Source organism: Aspergillus japonicus, assembly GCF_003184785.1.
Source record: "Aspergillus japonicus CBS 114.51 unplaced genomic scaffold BO86scaffold_17, whole genome shotgun sequence".
Taxonomy (NCBI): domain Eukaryota; kingdom Fungi; phylum Ascomycota; class Eurotiomycetes; order Eurotiales; family Aspergillaceae; genus Aspergillus; species Aspergillus japonicus.
The window spans coordinates 321,636-334,105 of NW_020291654.1; the positions used below are offsets into that span (position 1 = coordinate 321,636).

Genomic DNA, 12,470 nt, shown 5'->3' on the forward strand with positions numbered 1-12,470 from the left:
CGATCCTCCGCGAGTGAACCTGGGTTGGTGTTTGTCTTACTATCAGACCTGCTCCGGCTAAACAGACGAGCCCTACTTGAATTGACTCTTACCCGCCGAACTATATCTTTCCACCTACATCCTCTCCACAACACAACCCACCACAAACATGTGCCAACAATACCTCACCATCTACTCCTGGTGCCACTGCGAGGAGGCCGCCGGCGAGCACTACTGCACCGAGCGCAGCCGCGACAGCTGCTCCAGCCTCGACGTCAAAACAGTCCACATGCAATGCTTCTGCCACCTGCACGCCACGCGCGGCTTCAAGTCGGAGCGCAAGTGCCGCAAGCACGAGCGCAAGCAGGAGCGCAAGCGCCTGTCGATGATGAGCGCCTCCACGAGCTCCACCGGCAGCTCCAGCGGCTCCTCCAGCGGCGGCTCCAGCAGCGAGAAGAGCTCGCTGGAGCCCCGCCGGCGCAAGTGGTACCATTTCCACTTCCGATCGCGCACGATCTAGAGGGATATTGACCCAAAAACAAAATATTCTCTCGTTGCCTGTTTTCCTATGTCTTGGACCTTTTTTTTTTTTTTTTTTTTTTTCTTTTCGTCGTGCCATTTCCTTTGTCATGTATCGGTGTTGGTGGCTGTTTTAATCTTTTCTTTTGCTTTGCTGGCAAGGCGCTGCGCTGCGGCTGTGGGTTTAGAGGGTTTTATTCGGGATTTGGGATGGGGGTTAACAGGCGTTTCATGAACCTGGTGTAATCCACCAAGGAAACAGGGTGCAGGGCGTTATTCTAGGGAATTTTTGCTGTCCATTTTCAAGCAGCACTTGGGGGGCAAGTGTGCAGTATGCATGTTACCCTGGAGTATATTATTTGGGTGGAACTGGTGATTGACACTGCTTCAACAAGAGATTCCCCTCATTGTCTATGGGCTGGGCTGCATCAGGTTTGAACTTTGGTGTTAAGACCAACAAACAATAAAAGAAACCTTTCTCAAGACCAAACAATACATTCAATTTTTGTTGATCATTGCGCGTATTGGAGAGAAGAAGAAGAGACGTCAGCTGTCAACTTCCTCATTCGCATAGAATATGTGAAATGTGAATTGATGGGGGTGGAATGTGCTATGGATGGATGTACTTCCAAGTTCAACCCTTAAACCCCTGAGGGGAAGATCCAACCGTACCAAACCACACCTACAACAAACCACCTTCATTCCTCTCCCTCTCCCTCTCCTCCCCCCTCCCTGTTTCGCTTTCTCCCTTTCAACAACAACAACAACAACTACTACAACAACTACAACAACTCCTCCTCCTCCCTTCTTGTGTCTCACCTGCTCCTTTACCGTCACTCTTATAAACTCCCTCTGTCTCACAATCTGTCAGACATTGGGCACCTATTCTGATTGTCGTCTTCTGTCTTTGTGTTATACTTCATCCAATGGGCCCGTCATGGACCCCTCACAACGCGATGCGGAGCCTGCGTCATTCACTGCGACTGTGTCCGATAACACCACCACCACCACACAACCTACGACCGCGATAAACACATCAAGCTCTAACTATTCTGCGTCCTCTTATTCTCCCCGTACTCATACGCATACTCCGCCGACCGATCCCTCCATCGCCACTCCGCATCCACCATCTCCTCCCGATCGTGTATCGTCGCGCTTATCGCCCCCCGATCCCCCCGCGCGTTCGCATCCGCCCCCTCAGCGCATCCCCAGTTCAGGTTCCCTGGCGGACGATCGCCGCAAGTCCACCCCGAGCTTGAAGAAGCGCTCATCGACCGCATCGCTGCACTCCAACCGCGGCGCCTCGGCCTCTCCGCGTCCGACCACCACGTCGCGACGCTCCTCCTCCTCCCCCTTGGGGTGCTCTCCGCCAACCGCCGCCGCCAACAGCATGCCCGCGGCCACGGCGCCGGAGCGCTCCCTGCCCACGGCGGCATCGATCGCAGCCGATTTCCTGCAGAAGGAGATGAACTGGCACCAGTCCACCGACGTCCAAGCCTCCACCCTGGTGCTGCTACATGATGCGTGCTACGGCCATCGCTTCGCGCGCCCCCGCACCTCCCGCGCCGCCCTGAATTCCATCGTCGAACGCCCGGAGCGCATTCAAGCCACCGTGCTGGGCATCGCGGCCGCGTACGTGCACCTGGCGCGCCGGCATGCCGGGGGTCGACACGCGCCGCACCCCGAACTGGATCCGCGCCAGCTGCCCGTGCCGCCCTTTCAGATCCGCCGGACCGCGCGCACCCTGTCGCTGCAGTCGCCCGCCGTGGCCCATGTGCACGGGGCGCAGTGGATGGAGGAGCTGAAGAGCATGTGCAACGCGGCGGAGTCGCGACTGGCCCTGAACGGCAAGGAGCTGGTGCGACCCCGCAGCGCGGGCAAGGACAGCGCCGCCAACAGCGCGCCCGCCCTTCATGAAGGGGACCTCTATCTCTGCGCGGAGTCGCTGGCAGCCTTCGAAGGCGCCCTGGGCGGCGTGACGGAGGCGGTCGATGCGGTCCTTGGGACGAGCCCGACCAAGCGAGCGTTCGTCTGCATCCGCCCGCCAGGCCACCACTGCTCCTCGGGCCACCCATCGGGGTTCTGTTGGATCAACAATGTTCACGTGGGCATCGCGCATGCGGCGATGGCCCACGGCCTGACGCACGCCGCGATCCTGGACTTCGATCTGCATCACGGCGATGGCTCGCAGGAGATCGCCTGGGACCAGAACATGAAAGCCGGCACCGCCGCCCGGAACGCTGCGGCGCACAAGAGAACCATGGTGGGATACTTCAGTCTGCATGACATCAACTCGTATCCCTGCGAGACGGGCGACGCGGACAAGGTGCGCAATGCGAGTGTGTGCATCGACAAGGCCCACGGCCAATCGATCTGGAATGTGCATTTGGAGCCCTGGAAGACCAACCAGGAGTTCTGGGAGCTGTACACGACCAAGTATAGCATTCTGTTAGCGAAAGCGCGCGCATTCCTACGACTGCATACGCAGCGACTGGCCAGCGCCGCGACTGGCCCCCCGCCCAAGGCGGCTATTTTTCTGTCTGCTGGGTTTGACGCCAGCGAGTGGGAGGGGGCCGGCATGCAGCGGCATCAGGTGAACGTTCCGACCGAGTTCTACGCCAGATTCACGGCGGATGTGGTTCGGCTGGCGAACGAAGAAGGGCTGGGAACGGACGGGCGCGTCATTAGTGTCCTGGAGGGCGGCTACAGCAATCGCGCGCTGACCAGTGGGGTGCTCAGCCACCTGGCGGGGCTGAGCGAGACCCGGGAGATTGACGAGGACCAACGGATCGATCGCCTGGCATCTGAGATGACCGACCGTCTGGGCTTGTCTGACACCCTGCCTGTGGAGGCGGTGCGACCCCAACCTGGCTACGACAGCGAGTGGTGGGCGCCGGGGATGCTGGAGGAACTGGAAGCGCTGGTGTATCCGCCGTTGGCGCCCGCCAAACCCCGGGAGAAAGCGGCGCCGACCTATTTCCAACCCACCCAGTCCTTTACCGCCAAAGTCGTGAACCCCTCGCGCGACCGCCGGTCAATAGGCTCTTATTACAGTGCCGAGCCCGAGGCGCGCCCGCCCTTGCCGCCGGTCGGCTGGGCCACGTCCACCCACGAGCTTTTCAGAGTGCTAATTCCGACACATCGGCAGACGACCAGCTGTCGGCCGGAGGAGCTGAACGCCGAGGCATCGCGCTTGCGACGGGAGCGGCAGGCAGCCACGACGGCGGCTCGCAGCGCAACCCCCAGCACCAATAGCGCACCTCCCGCACCGCCGGAGGACAACCGGATGAAACTGCGGGTGCGCAAGCCCAAGCCCTCGTTGCCGCCCAGCCCCCAGGCTGAAACGCCGAAACGGCCGGCCGTGCGCAGCACGCGCAGGACGACCATCGACGCCCCTCCGGAGCGGGGGCCGCAGACGTCACCGGTTGTACGGACCGCGCGGAGGAAGAGCGCGGTGTCCGCCAGCCCTTCGGTGGCCGGATCGGTCAGCAGCGATGCCAGTGCACGGGAGCTGTCCAAGGCCGCGGCGGTCGCTGCCACGGGTGCGTTGAGGGCAGGCTCGCGATCCAGCACGCCCCAACGCGAGGGTGCGCACGGTGCGCCGCCTGTGCCACGAGTGCCGCCGGAGTTTCAGCCTAGCCTGGAGGACCAGGAGAGCAAGGAGGCGAGCAAGGAGGAGAACAAGCACACCGGCGATGATGTCGATAATCTGGCTGCCGGGGTGCGCAAGTTGCATATCAAGTTGAAGGTTCCGTCCCCGGAAGAGAATGCCGCTCGCGAGCGACGGGCCGCGGAGGAACGGAGGCGTGCGAACGGGGCCAAGGTCCCTTCGAAGGCTCCAAAGCCGCCTAGATCGCCGAAGCGGGCGGGCGCGAAGAGCAGCTCCGCTGCGTCTGCGGGCGGGGTGGCTAGTCGGGAGGGAGGTGTGCGCGGTAGTAGTGAGGCGGATAGATATCTGGGTGAGGCGGAGGCCAAGCTGCAGTCGCAGCAGCTGATCGGGGAGGAGGGGGAGATCAAACCACAGCTGCCCGGGCAGGAGACCAAATCGCAACAGCAGAAGACGAAAGCCCCTGCATCAGTCATGCCCCCGTTGTCGGTGGACTCGTTGCCGGTTTCTGGGGGTGGCTCTGCAGGAGGGAGTTGGAAGCATGCCGATGACTCCGCGCGAGACGCGGTGCTGATGTCGCCGCCGCTGACCCCGGGGCAGCCGCAGTCGAGGCTGTACCTACCACCGGCGTCCGAGCCGCTGGGGAACGGGCTGCCTGTGTTGCTGTCGCGGGGGGCGATTCGGTTTGCACCGGGCAGCACTGGGGTTGGGGAGGGGGAGAAGAGGGAGAAAGGGGGACATCGAGCGGAGGACCGTTGATTGGATGGTGTACTCTTTGGGAGAGGGCATGCTATAATTTGCTGATCTAGTTTGTTTTGACGTGACGTGTTGTGATATACCCCTTGACTAGCTTTTTTTTTATTTTGCAGAATAGTTGTTCCTTGAGTGGTGTGGTATTATCTCCGAGGTAATCTCCGCCATCAGATAAGTGGGTGGGTGGTTGCACCGCCACGCTGAGTCAGGTCAGTTGACTCCATCTCCGCTCCGTTGCGGAGCCTTCCAGCAACCGCCAGAAGACATGAGTAATTAAGACCATCGCCTTGGGGCTTGCCGTGCCTTTGCCTTTGCCTTTGCCTTTGCATGTCTCAGCCACCCACCTTCATTTAAACACAACCACTCTCACTCCGCCTAACACATCACTCATTACCTCCTTAAGAAACCCCCCAAGAACAGAAAGAAAGAATGTCCACCCACCCCCCAAGCGGGAGCCCAAGTGGCAACACAACTACCACCAACCCCCGGGAAATGCCCGAAACCGACCTCGACAGCATCGGCCACCACTGCGACCTAGCCTACTGCCACCAACTCGACTTCCTGCCGTTCCGCTGCGCCTCCTGCAGGGGGGTATACTGTCTCGACCACCGCACCGAATCCGCCCACCAGTGTGCGCGGGCGGGCGAGTGGGCGCGTGCCGCCGCAGCCCCATCAACCACCAGCTCACCCTCACCCTCACCCTCAACCTCAACCTCAACCGCAGCCTCATCCACCTCCCCCGCGCCCCAAACCAAACCAACCATCCACACAACAGACCAATGCAGCCACCTCACCTGCAAAACCCTCATCCACACGCTCACCGAGCCGGGCGTCCGGTGTCCCGAGTGCAGACGGGAGTACTGTCTCAAGCACCGGTTGAAGGAGGGGCATGCTTGCACCCCTCCCCCTCCCCCCTCCCGGGGGGGGAAAGCAGGCGCAGACACCCTAAAATCGATGTTCGCGCGGGTGCGCGGGACGTTCGCTTCCTCGCTTCCATCGACCTCCGGGGGTAGCAGCGCAGCAGCGGGGAAGGGCACAGGGAATCCAGGGGATAAGGGGGCTGCTGCCGCCACCACCGGCAAGAAAAAACCCGGCAACCGCGCGATGGCGGTGCACGCGCTCAAGCGGACCGCGAAGGGGGATGCCAATGTGCCTGCGGAGCGGCGGGTGTACCTCTCTGTTGAGGCGGCGGCTTCTCCTGTGAAGGGGTCTGCTGCGACGGCAGCGGCAGGGGCAGCGACAGGGGCGTTCTGGTTCGATGGGAGGTGGAAGGTCGGGCGGGTGCTGGACGACGCGGCGCGAAGGCTCGGGGTGGAGAATGTCAATAACCGGGTCGCCGGGGAGGAGGAGCGCTTGCGCGTGTTCCATGTGGAGGGCGGGGTGTTTCTGGAGTTTGGGGATACGCTGACCGAGAAGGTGGTCGCCGGGGATACGTTGGTGTTGTTGCGGGGGGCGGGGGTTATCCTTTGAATTTTGGGGGGGATTTTCTTGAGGGCTTGATTTGGTTTCTGGAGCCGGAGTTGGACATCGCATCGCATCGCATCGCTTCGCATCTAATGCTGAGGACTTACTACCCATATACCACTGCTTGTTGCTTTCATAAACGCATATCCATATCTATCATATTAAGGCACATATCTATCCCAGTCACGCAGTTCAATCTATACAGGAACCGCTGCCAAACCCAACAGCACAGCTACACACTCATCTTCATCTTAATCGCCCTATGCGGCCGATACCCCAGCACCTCAAACTCCTCCTCGCGCCACCCATCCACCACCCCACTCCCCCGATCCGCCCTCGAAATCCTCACCTCCGGAAACGCCGTCGGCTCGCGCGTCAACTGCTCGCGCAGCGCCTCCACATGATCCAGATACACATGGGCATCGCCCAGCGTATGCGTCAGACTGCCGGGGACCAGATCCACCGCGAACGCCAGCATATGCGTCAACAGCGCATAACTCGCGATATTGAACGGCACGCCCAGCCCCATATCCGCCGAGCGCTGGTACAGCAAGCAATGCAGATGGCCCTTACCCCGTCCCGTGCCGTCCGCCGCGATGCCCGCCGGGTAGCTCACGTAGAACTGCGCGAACATGTGACACGGCGGCAGGGCCATCTTGGTGAGGTCGGCCGGATTCCACGCGCTCAGGATGATGCGGCGGTCGAAGGGCGTCTCGCGCAGCTGGCGCACCACCGCCGCCAGCTGGTCGACGCCCTGGCCCGCGTAGTCGGTGGCCGCGTCGACGTATGCGGCGCCGAAGTGCCGCCATTGGAACCCGTACACCGGGCCCAGGTCGCCCTCGGCGCGGTGCGACAGCCCCACGCTGTCCAGGTAGGCGCGGCTGCCGTTGCCGTCCCAGATCTTGATCCCGGCGTCCGAGAGCGGGAGGGAGGAGGTGCAGCCGGAAATGAACCAGAGGAGTTCGGCGACCACGGCGCGCAGGAACACGCGTTTGGTCGTGAGGAGGGGCAGGATGGGTGTGTATTCTTGTTCTGGGGTGGGGCCGGGTTGGTGCAGGCTGAAGCGCATCTGCGGCGGCGCGAAGATTGACCGTGTGCCCGTGCCTGTCCGGTCGGGCCGGTCCTCGCCTTGCGACAGGATCGTGCGGATCAGGTTGAGGTATTGGTGTTCTTCGTGCGAGGGGTCGTGCGGTGGGTTGAGGGGGGCGGTTGCGGGAGGCGGAGGGGTCGACGGGGTGGAGGGCGGGTGGAGGGCGGGTTGAGGGGTCGGGGCGGATTCGGCGGAGGGTGGCATTTTGATGGTCTGTTGGTGGGGTTGTGGTATCCTCGGGGGTATGTGAAGGCGTGAGGTGGTGGTTGGTGGTGTGAGGTTTGAGGTTTGGGGAGGAGAGAAAAGTGTATACTCCGTAGGTCGGCGGGACGCGGTCGCGACGCGGTGCGAGGTCACGTGGGCTGTATTACCCGATTGGGTGTTGTCTGCGTGTCCACTGGTCTGATTGTCATTGACGACAAAGACTAGATTGAAAGATAATGTAGAGTATACAACACCATCAACACAGGCACAACTAACGATCGAGCCATGACCGGCCAACATTCCCAAGCCCCTACTACCCACTGTGCAGTCTGGCAATTGGAGGTCCAGGACCGTTATCCTATACAACACTTGACAAAAGGCCCATCACGTCTACGCAGTCTGTCATCCTCAAGCAACGAGACTCGTACAACCACCATTCTCCCCGAATGGCTCAATCCCTTCCCTCTCCCCAACGTCAAGACTCACGAATGCCCTATCCACCCAACCACTGCAGAAAATCCACCAAGACCACCACAAGCTAGCTAGTCACTCACACAGCTCTACCCCCAGCCCAGGACAGTACAACCAAACCAACCACTCGTATAAATCCTCACTGCCCTGCCCTGTTCCCCGTAACGACAAAGCAAAACCTATTCCTCCCAGCTCACCAGACTCACCACGACCAAGGAAAAAACACGTGGGAAAGCGCAGGCCAACCTCCTACCATCCCCTTCCCCCCCACCACCGCCCAATTCTCGCCCAGGACCAGGATCACAAACTAAGTTCCTACTATGTACAGTACTAGTACTAGTAGCAGGGGTTTAACGATGCGTGGTTAGGATAAATCCGATGATGTGCGAGTGAACCATGGTACTGGGTTCGGGAGGGATTTCATTATTATGGAGAATTGGAGAAAAGAGGAAAAGAGGGAAAAAAGGACAAAAAAGGGCCCCCGGGGGGGCACGGAGGGTAGGCAAGCAAGGCACGAAGAATGGTCCGTGTGTTGTTGTTCTTGGTTTTCTTTTTTTTTCTTTTTTTTTCTTTTTGTTTTCTCCCGGGTAAGTGCGGTGAGTGCTGCTTGTCTGCCGCACACACAGTTACATATCACCACGGGGGAATGGGGAATATTATTCACAGGTTTAAGGTTAGGTTTGAAGTCAGGGGAGAGGAAAAGTTAAGTTGTTGTCTGTGCTAGCCAAATTCTAATCAATTATGATGGAGTAGAAGACAACATCAGTCCTTGACTCAACTCCAACAAATTACAAATTACATCATCTAAGTATCTTAACCCTTCCCTTCCTCACCCTGATACACTCAGTGACTCAGTAGTCGTGTAGCCTTGCCCCCTCTCCGTTGGGATATGTTCCATCCTTCCCACAATTGTCATTACCCCCATAAGCAGTAGAATGAACAAGTAAATCATCAATTCTTCATCATAAATTAGCGGTGCTGTCGTCAACGTCAATCAAAGATCGTGCCACAATCTCCCATAGCACGTCCAGGCGAGCCATCCATAGGCAATAAGCCGAAGAGGTGGGCGCATGCGTGCCTTCGTCCGTTGCCTGAGAACACTGCCATTCAGCCAACGTCATCGTCAAACCGCCCGATTTCCAAACCCAGCCCCAACCCCGTGGATAATGCTCCTCCTGCTGAGATCCCCCTCTCCCGCAGTCTGCCCACTCCACCACAGAAGAAAAAGAAGTAAAATAGTATGCTGCTGTCTGGATCCGCCATCCGCCCCCGGATGGTTTGTTCCCGTCCCAACACTCGAAGATAAAGAAGGGAAATGCACAAAAGAGATTGTCGACCGCCGAGTTTCCGTGTTGTACATGTTGGCGAGATTCGAGGAATTCGCTTCAGTCCGGGACGCGTCGTACACAACACAACGTATTGGGCGTAGCGACAGAGAAGGAAAATAGAAACCACAAGCCGTCCCAAGATACGCCAATTCCCAGTATGTCCATCCGCACGAGAGGAAGCCCTCATCTCCTAACGACCGGGCCCCCGAGGGTACACTCCCGGCCGGGCATTCTGATTAACCCCCTGGAAGTAGTTCACGGCCAGTTCGGCGGCGTCTTCCCGGGCATTGTCGAGGTTCTTGCCATCGTACCAAAACCGAGCCTTGAATAACATGCCTTTGACGGTGACCGAGCTGGACCAGGCCGTGCGACCTCCTGCAGTAAAGTGGACGGATCTGTCAGTCACTGGTACCACTTTCCACGGCCAAAAGGACAAAAGTCGGTGAAGAGGGGGAAGAGGGGCTGGTAGGCATGAACATCGACTCCACTCTTTCTCTTCCTCGCTCGGTGCCGAAACGCACGTCTTCAAAGATACTCAGGACGAACTGGAAGACAGTCTGCTTACCTCGACGATCGGAGACAATCACGAAATTCGGGGCAGGGACACCGCTCTCTTTGCAGTGATCTGGTTTCCGAGGGTTAGTTGACCGGATCAAAAGTCAATCGACGTAACTCCTGAGGGATTGCAGTAAAGTGGGGCATACCCTCCAGTCTCGCTTGCCATGTTTTCCCCTGGGATGGCGTAGTGTCCGCATACAAAGCATGGGCACCGGACATTGTGAAGAGTCTCGTCGATCAATGGCTGGCGGCGGGTTTTTTTTCCCTGGCTGGCGGGACGGAGAGAGGGACACAGTGGGTTGAATTTCTGGGCTGCGTGGAGGCGGAGCAATCTCTTCTCTCTCGCGCTCCGGAGTACCTAACAATAGCCAGCAGTCGTCCCGGTTCCAATGCTGGATGTTGGGTTGGGCCTAAAGGCAGAGCGTAACCGACAGGATAATTAAATCAATCGGGTTAGGTAGGGTCTTGTCCTGCTTGACAAGCACGAAACGGCTAGGAGATTCGACCCACGAACTCAATTGACGGTGGGGTCTGCAACAACCAGATAGAGACAATAGAGAAATCAAACGAATATTATAAGCAATAAGAAATTTCTGCGCGGGCCCCTTCCAGGTTGTTCTTGCAGTGCGTCTCGGACTTCTTTTTATTTTCTAAAAACCATCGGGACAGACCTCGAGAGGATATGGGAAGCGGGGAGTCATATAAACTGTGGGCCATCCCTCAAAGCCCCAGAGGGGAGTTTCTGTGCAAGACGGTTTCGGCGTGTCAAACACGGCACCTAATCATCAAACCTAACAGACGGGCTTATGCATATGTGGCAGGTAAACATGGCACGGCGTCAGCAACTTCCCCCCCTCCATTATCCTCCACTCAAGGCACGTCAAGTAGCATGGAGAACCTGCGGATCATTCTGAGGCTGCAAGCTGGAACGGCCCGCCGCACGACGACTGAGAGTGTGCCCTTTGAAGAAACGCCAGAGACCAGGGAGGATGGCCGCTAGCCCCCACCCAAGCCCGATGCATCGACTGGCCAGCAATTGTAATCCGAGACCAAGACGGCATGTTGTACAGGCAAGTATGTCAGTTCGCAGCCAGTTTGCTGGCCAACTCAGCGAGACCGCAAGAAAGACCACCAACCCCTATCGACGGCGTGGCTCGCGGCTCTACTCCCGCTGCTAGGGAGGGGGGGAAACATGCTGGTGCTGTTGCGCTTGCGCATTCCCTCGCTTGCTCGCTCTTTCTGTCTCGCATATCCTCTGCTCCTCCGCTTCCGTAAGGGCATGGGAGAACATCGGGTATGAACAAGCCACTTCGCCTCATAGAAGCTCTTCAGGACAGGGACCCCCGTCCCTTCTGGAAGGAACACACTGGTGGAGGCCGGCCTGGTCTAGTTGCCCAAAAGCGGAGGGAAGCCCCATAGGACGGTAGAAGGACGAATGGAAGCCAGATATCGGATCGAGGTAAACCTCCATTGGACCACTCAGCAAATTCGAAGCGGGCCCCGAGGTCCTGCTGCCAGCTCATCAACGATTTAATGATTTCATTCAATTCGGACCGAAAGCGTAGCCCTGATTCCATCCACTCGTTGCCTCCCCCTCAGCCCTAGAATCAAACGGTTACAGACCGGGCCGCTCTGCATGAGCTCATCCCTAGGGGGGGGGGAGGGGGGAAGGAAGCCGGAAGCTGCAGGCGCTAGGGTGACCAGGGCTTGCTTGCATGCTGTGAGTATCGCGCGGTAAGTCAACCTTCACGGGTGACAGGGATGCAGCCGAGAAAGAATCAAGAGTCAGGTCAGAACTAGCGTGGACCAGCCCAGCTGGCTCTAAGTACCGGGGAACGAAGAAAACTATTATCTGTCTCTGCAGGAGACACCAGATGCCAGCGAAGAGGAAAGAGTATCGGGGTCTACTCGACCCAGACCAATTTGCACCAGAAACGCCAGTATGATTCGTTGCTTTCTTTCTGGCGCGTCAGTTGGGCATTCATACGTGTGCTTTCATTCGGCCCTTGTCGCATTTCCCTTTCATTTCTGATTTCAGTTTTTTTTCTCTCTGGGAGTCTGGCCCATGCGGCTGTTTTAGAATTAGAACCATGACGCTAGAGAGAGGTAGGTATCTCTTTCAATCTGCAACATGACAAGTAGATCGACTTGTGCGAAAGCATGCCGTAATGACAATGGGGAAAAGCACCTGCATAAGACAGCAAGACAGCAACGAACCATTAGGCTAGGCGAGAACGGAGTAGTAAGCCGATTGATAGCTCAATCGCTAGCCAGCTAGCCGGCTAGCCAGCGCTAAATGGAGAGAAAAGAATGGAGAAGGAGAGATGAAGAGGGGGGGAAAGGAAGGAGAGAAACAAAGACAAAGACAAAGACTGGTACGCTTCCGAGGCCCGGCGACAAAACAATCAATCGATCCATGGAAACAAACCTCGACTGGCCCCGCAACGGCCTCAGGCAAGCGTGCTGCTTGCTGCTACTCAGGTTTTTGTTTTCAGAA

At 58.2% G+C, this 12,470-nt stretch overlaps 5 protein-coding genes across 5 annotated transcripts; 3 read left to right on the top strand and 2 right to left on the bottom strand.

Annotated features, from left to right (window-relative positions):
• Positions 1-148: 148 nt before the first annotated feature.
• On the top strand, positions 149-349 carry BO86DRAFT_278642 (uncharacterized protein; the record flags this gene model as incomplete). The annotated part of the gene is made up of 1 exon (XM_025667298.1): positions 149-349. A coding segment is annotated over one exon (201 nt), but the record flags the coding sequence as incomplete, so codon positions are not given.
• Positions 350-1,238: 889 nt separating this feature from the next.
• BO86DRAFT_388427 (histone deacetylase hosB) lies at positions 1,239-4,946 on the top strand. The gene has a single exon (XM_025671850.1). The coding sequence runs from the start codon at positions 1,436-1,438 to the stop codon at positions 4,862-4,864; it is 3,429 nt and encodes a 1,142-aa protein (XP_025528812.1). The 5' UTR covers positions 1,239-1,435; the 3' UTR covers positions 4,865-4,946.
• A 404-nt stretch (positions 4,947-5,350) lies between these two features.
• On the top strand, positions 5,351-6,328 carry BO86DRAFT_310647 (AN1-type zinc finger protein; the record flags this gene model as incomplete). The annotated part of the gene is made up of 2 exons (XM_025667876.1): positions 5,351-5,505; positions 5,542-6,328. 2 exons carry the CDS (start codon positions 5,351-5,353, stop codon positions 6,326-6,328), a joined length of 942 nt encoding a protein of 313 aa, XP_025528813.1.
• Positions 6,329-6,474: 146 nt separating this feature from the next.
• On the bottom strand, positions 6,475-7,677 carry BO86DRAFT_388429 (thymidylate synthase). Its single transcript, XM_025671851.1, has one exon. It carries the CDS (start codon positions 7,614-7,616, stop codon positions 6,555-6,557), a length of 1,062 nt encoding a protein of 353 aa, XP_025528814.1. The 5' UTR covers positions 7,617-7,677; the 3' UTR covers positions 6,475-6,554.
• A 1,928-nt stretch (positions 7,678-9,605) lies between these two features.
• On the bottom strand, positions 9,606-10,192 carry BO86DRAFT_398603 (double-stranded RNA binding motif domain-containing protein; the record flags this gene model as incomplete). The annotated part of the gene is made up of 3 exons (XM_025673567.1): positions 9,606-9,790; positions 9,981-10,040; positions 10,120-10,192. The coding sequence occupies 3 exons, from the start codon at positions 10,190-10,192 to the stop codon at positions 9,606-9,608; spliced, it is 318 nt and encodes a 105-aa protein (XP_025528815.1).
• Positions 10,193-12,470: the final 2,278 nt, after the last annotated feature.

Bases quoted from the DNA above. Each gene is read 5' to 3' on its own strand.
- BO86DRAFT_388427 (XM_025671850.1), top strand. From the start codon at position 1,436: ATGGACCCCTCACAACGCGATGCGGAGCCTGCGTCATTCACTGCGACT.
- BO86DRAFT_388429 (XM_025671851.1), bottom strand. From the start codon at position 7,616: ATGCCACCCTCCGCCGAATCCGCCCCGACCCCTCAACCCGCCCTCCAC.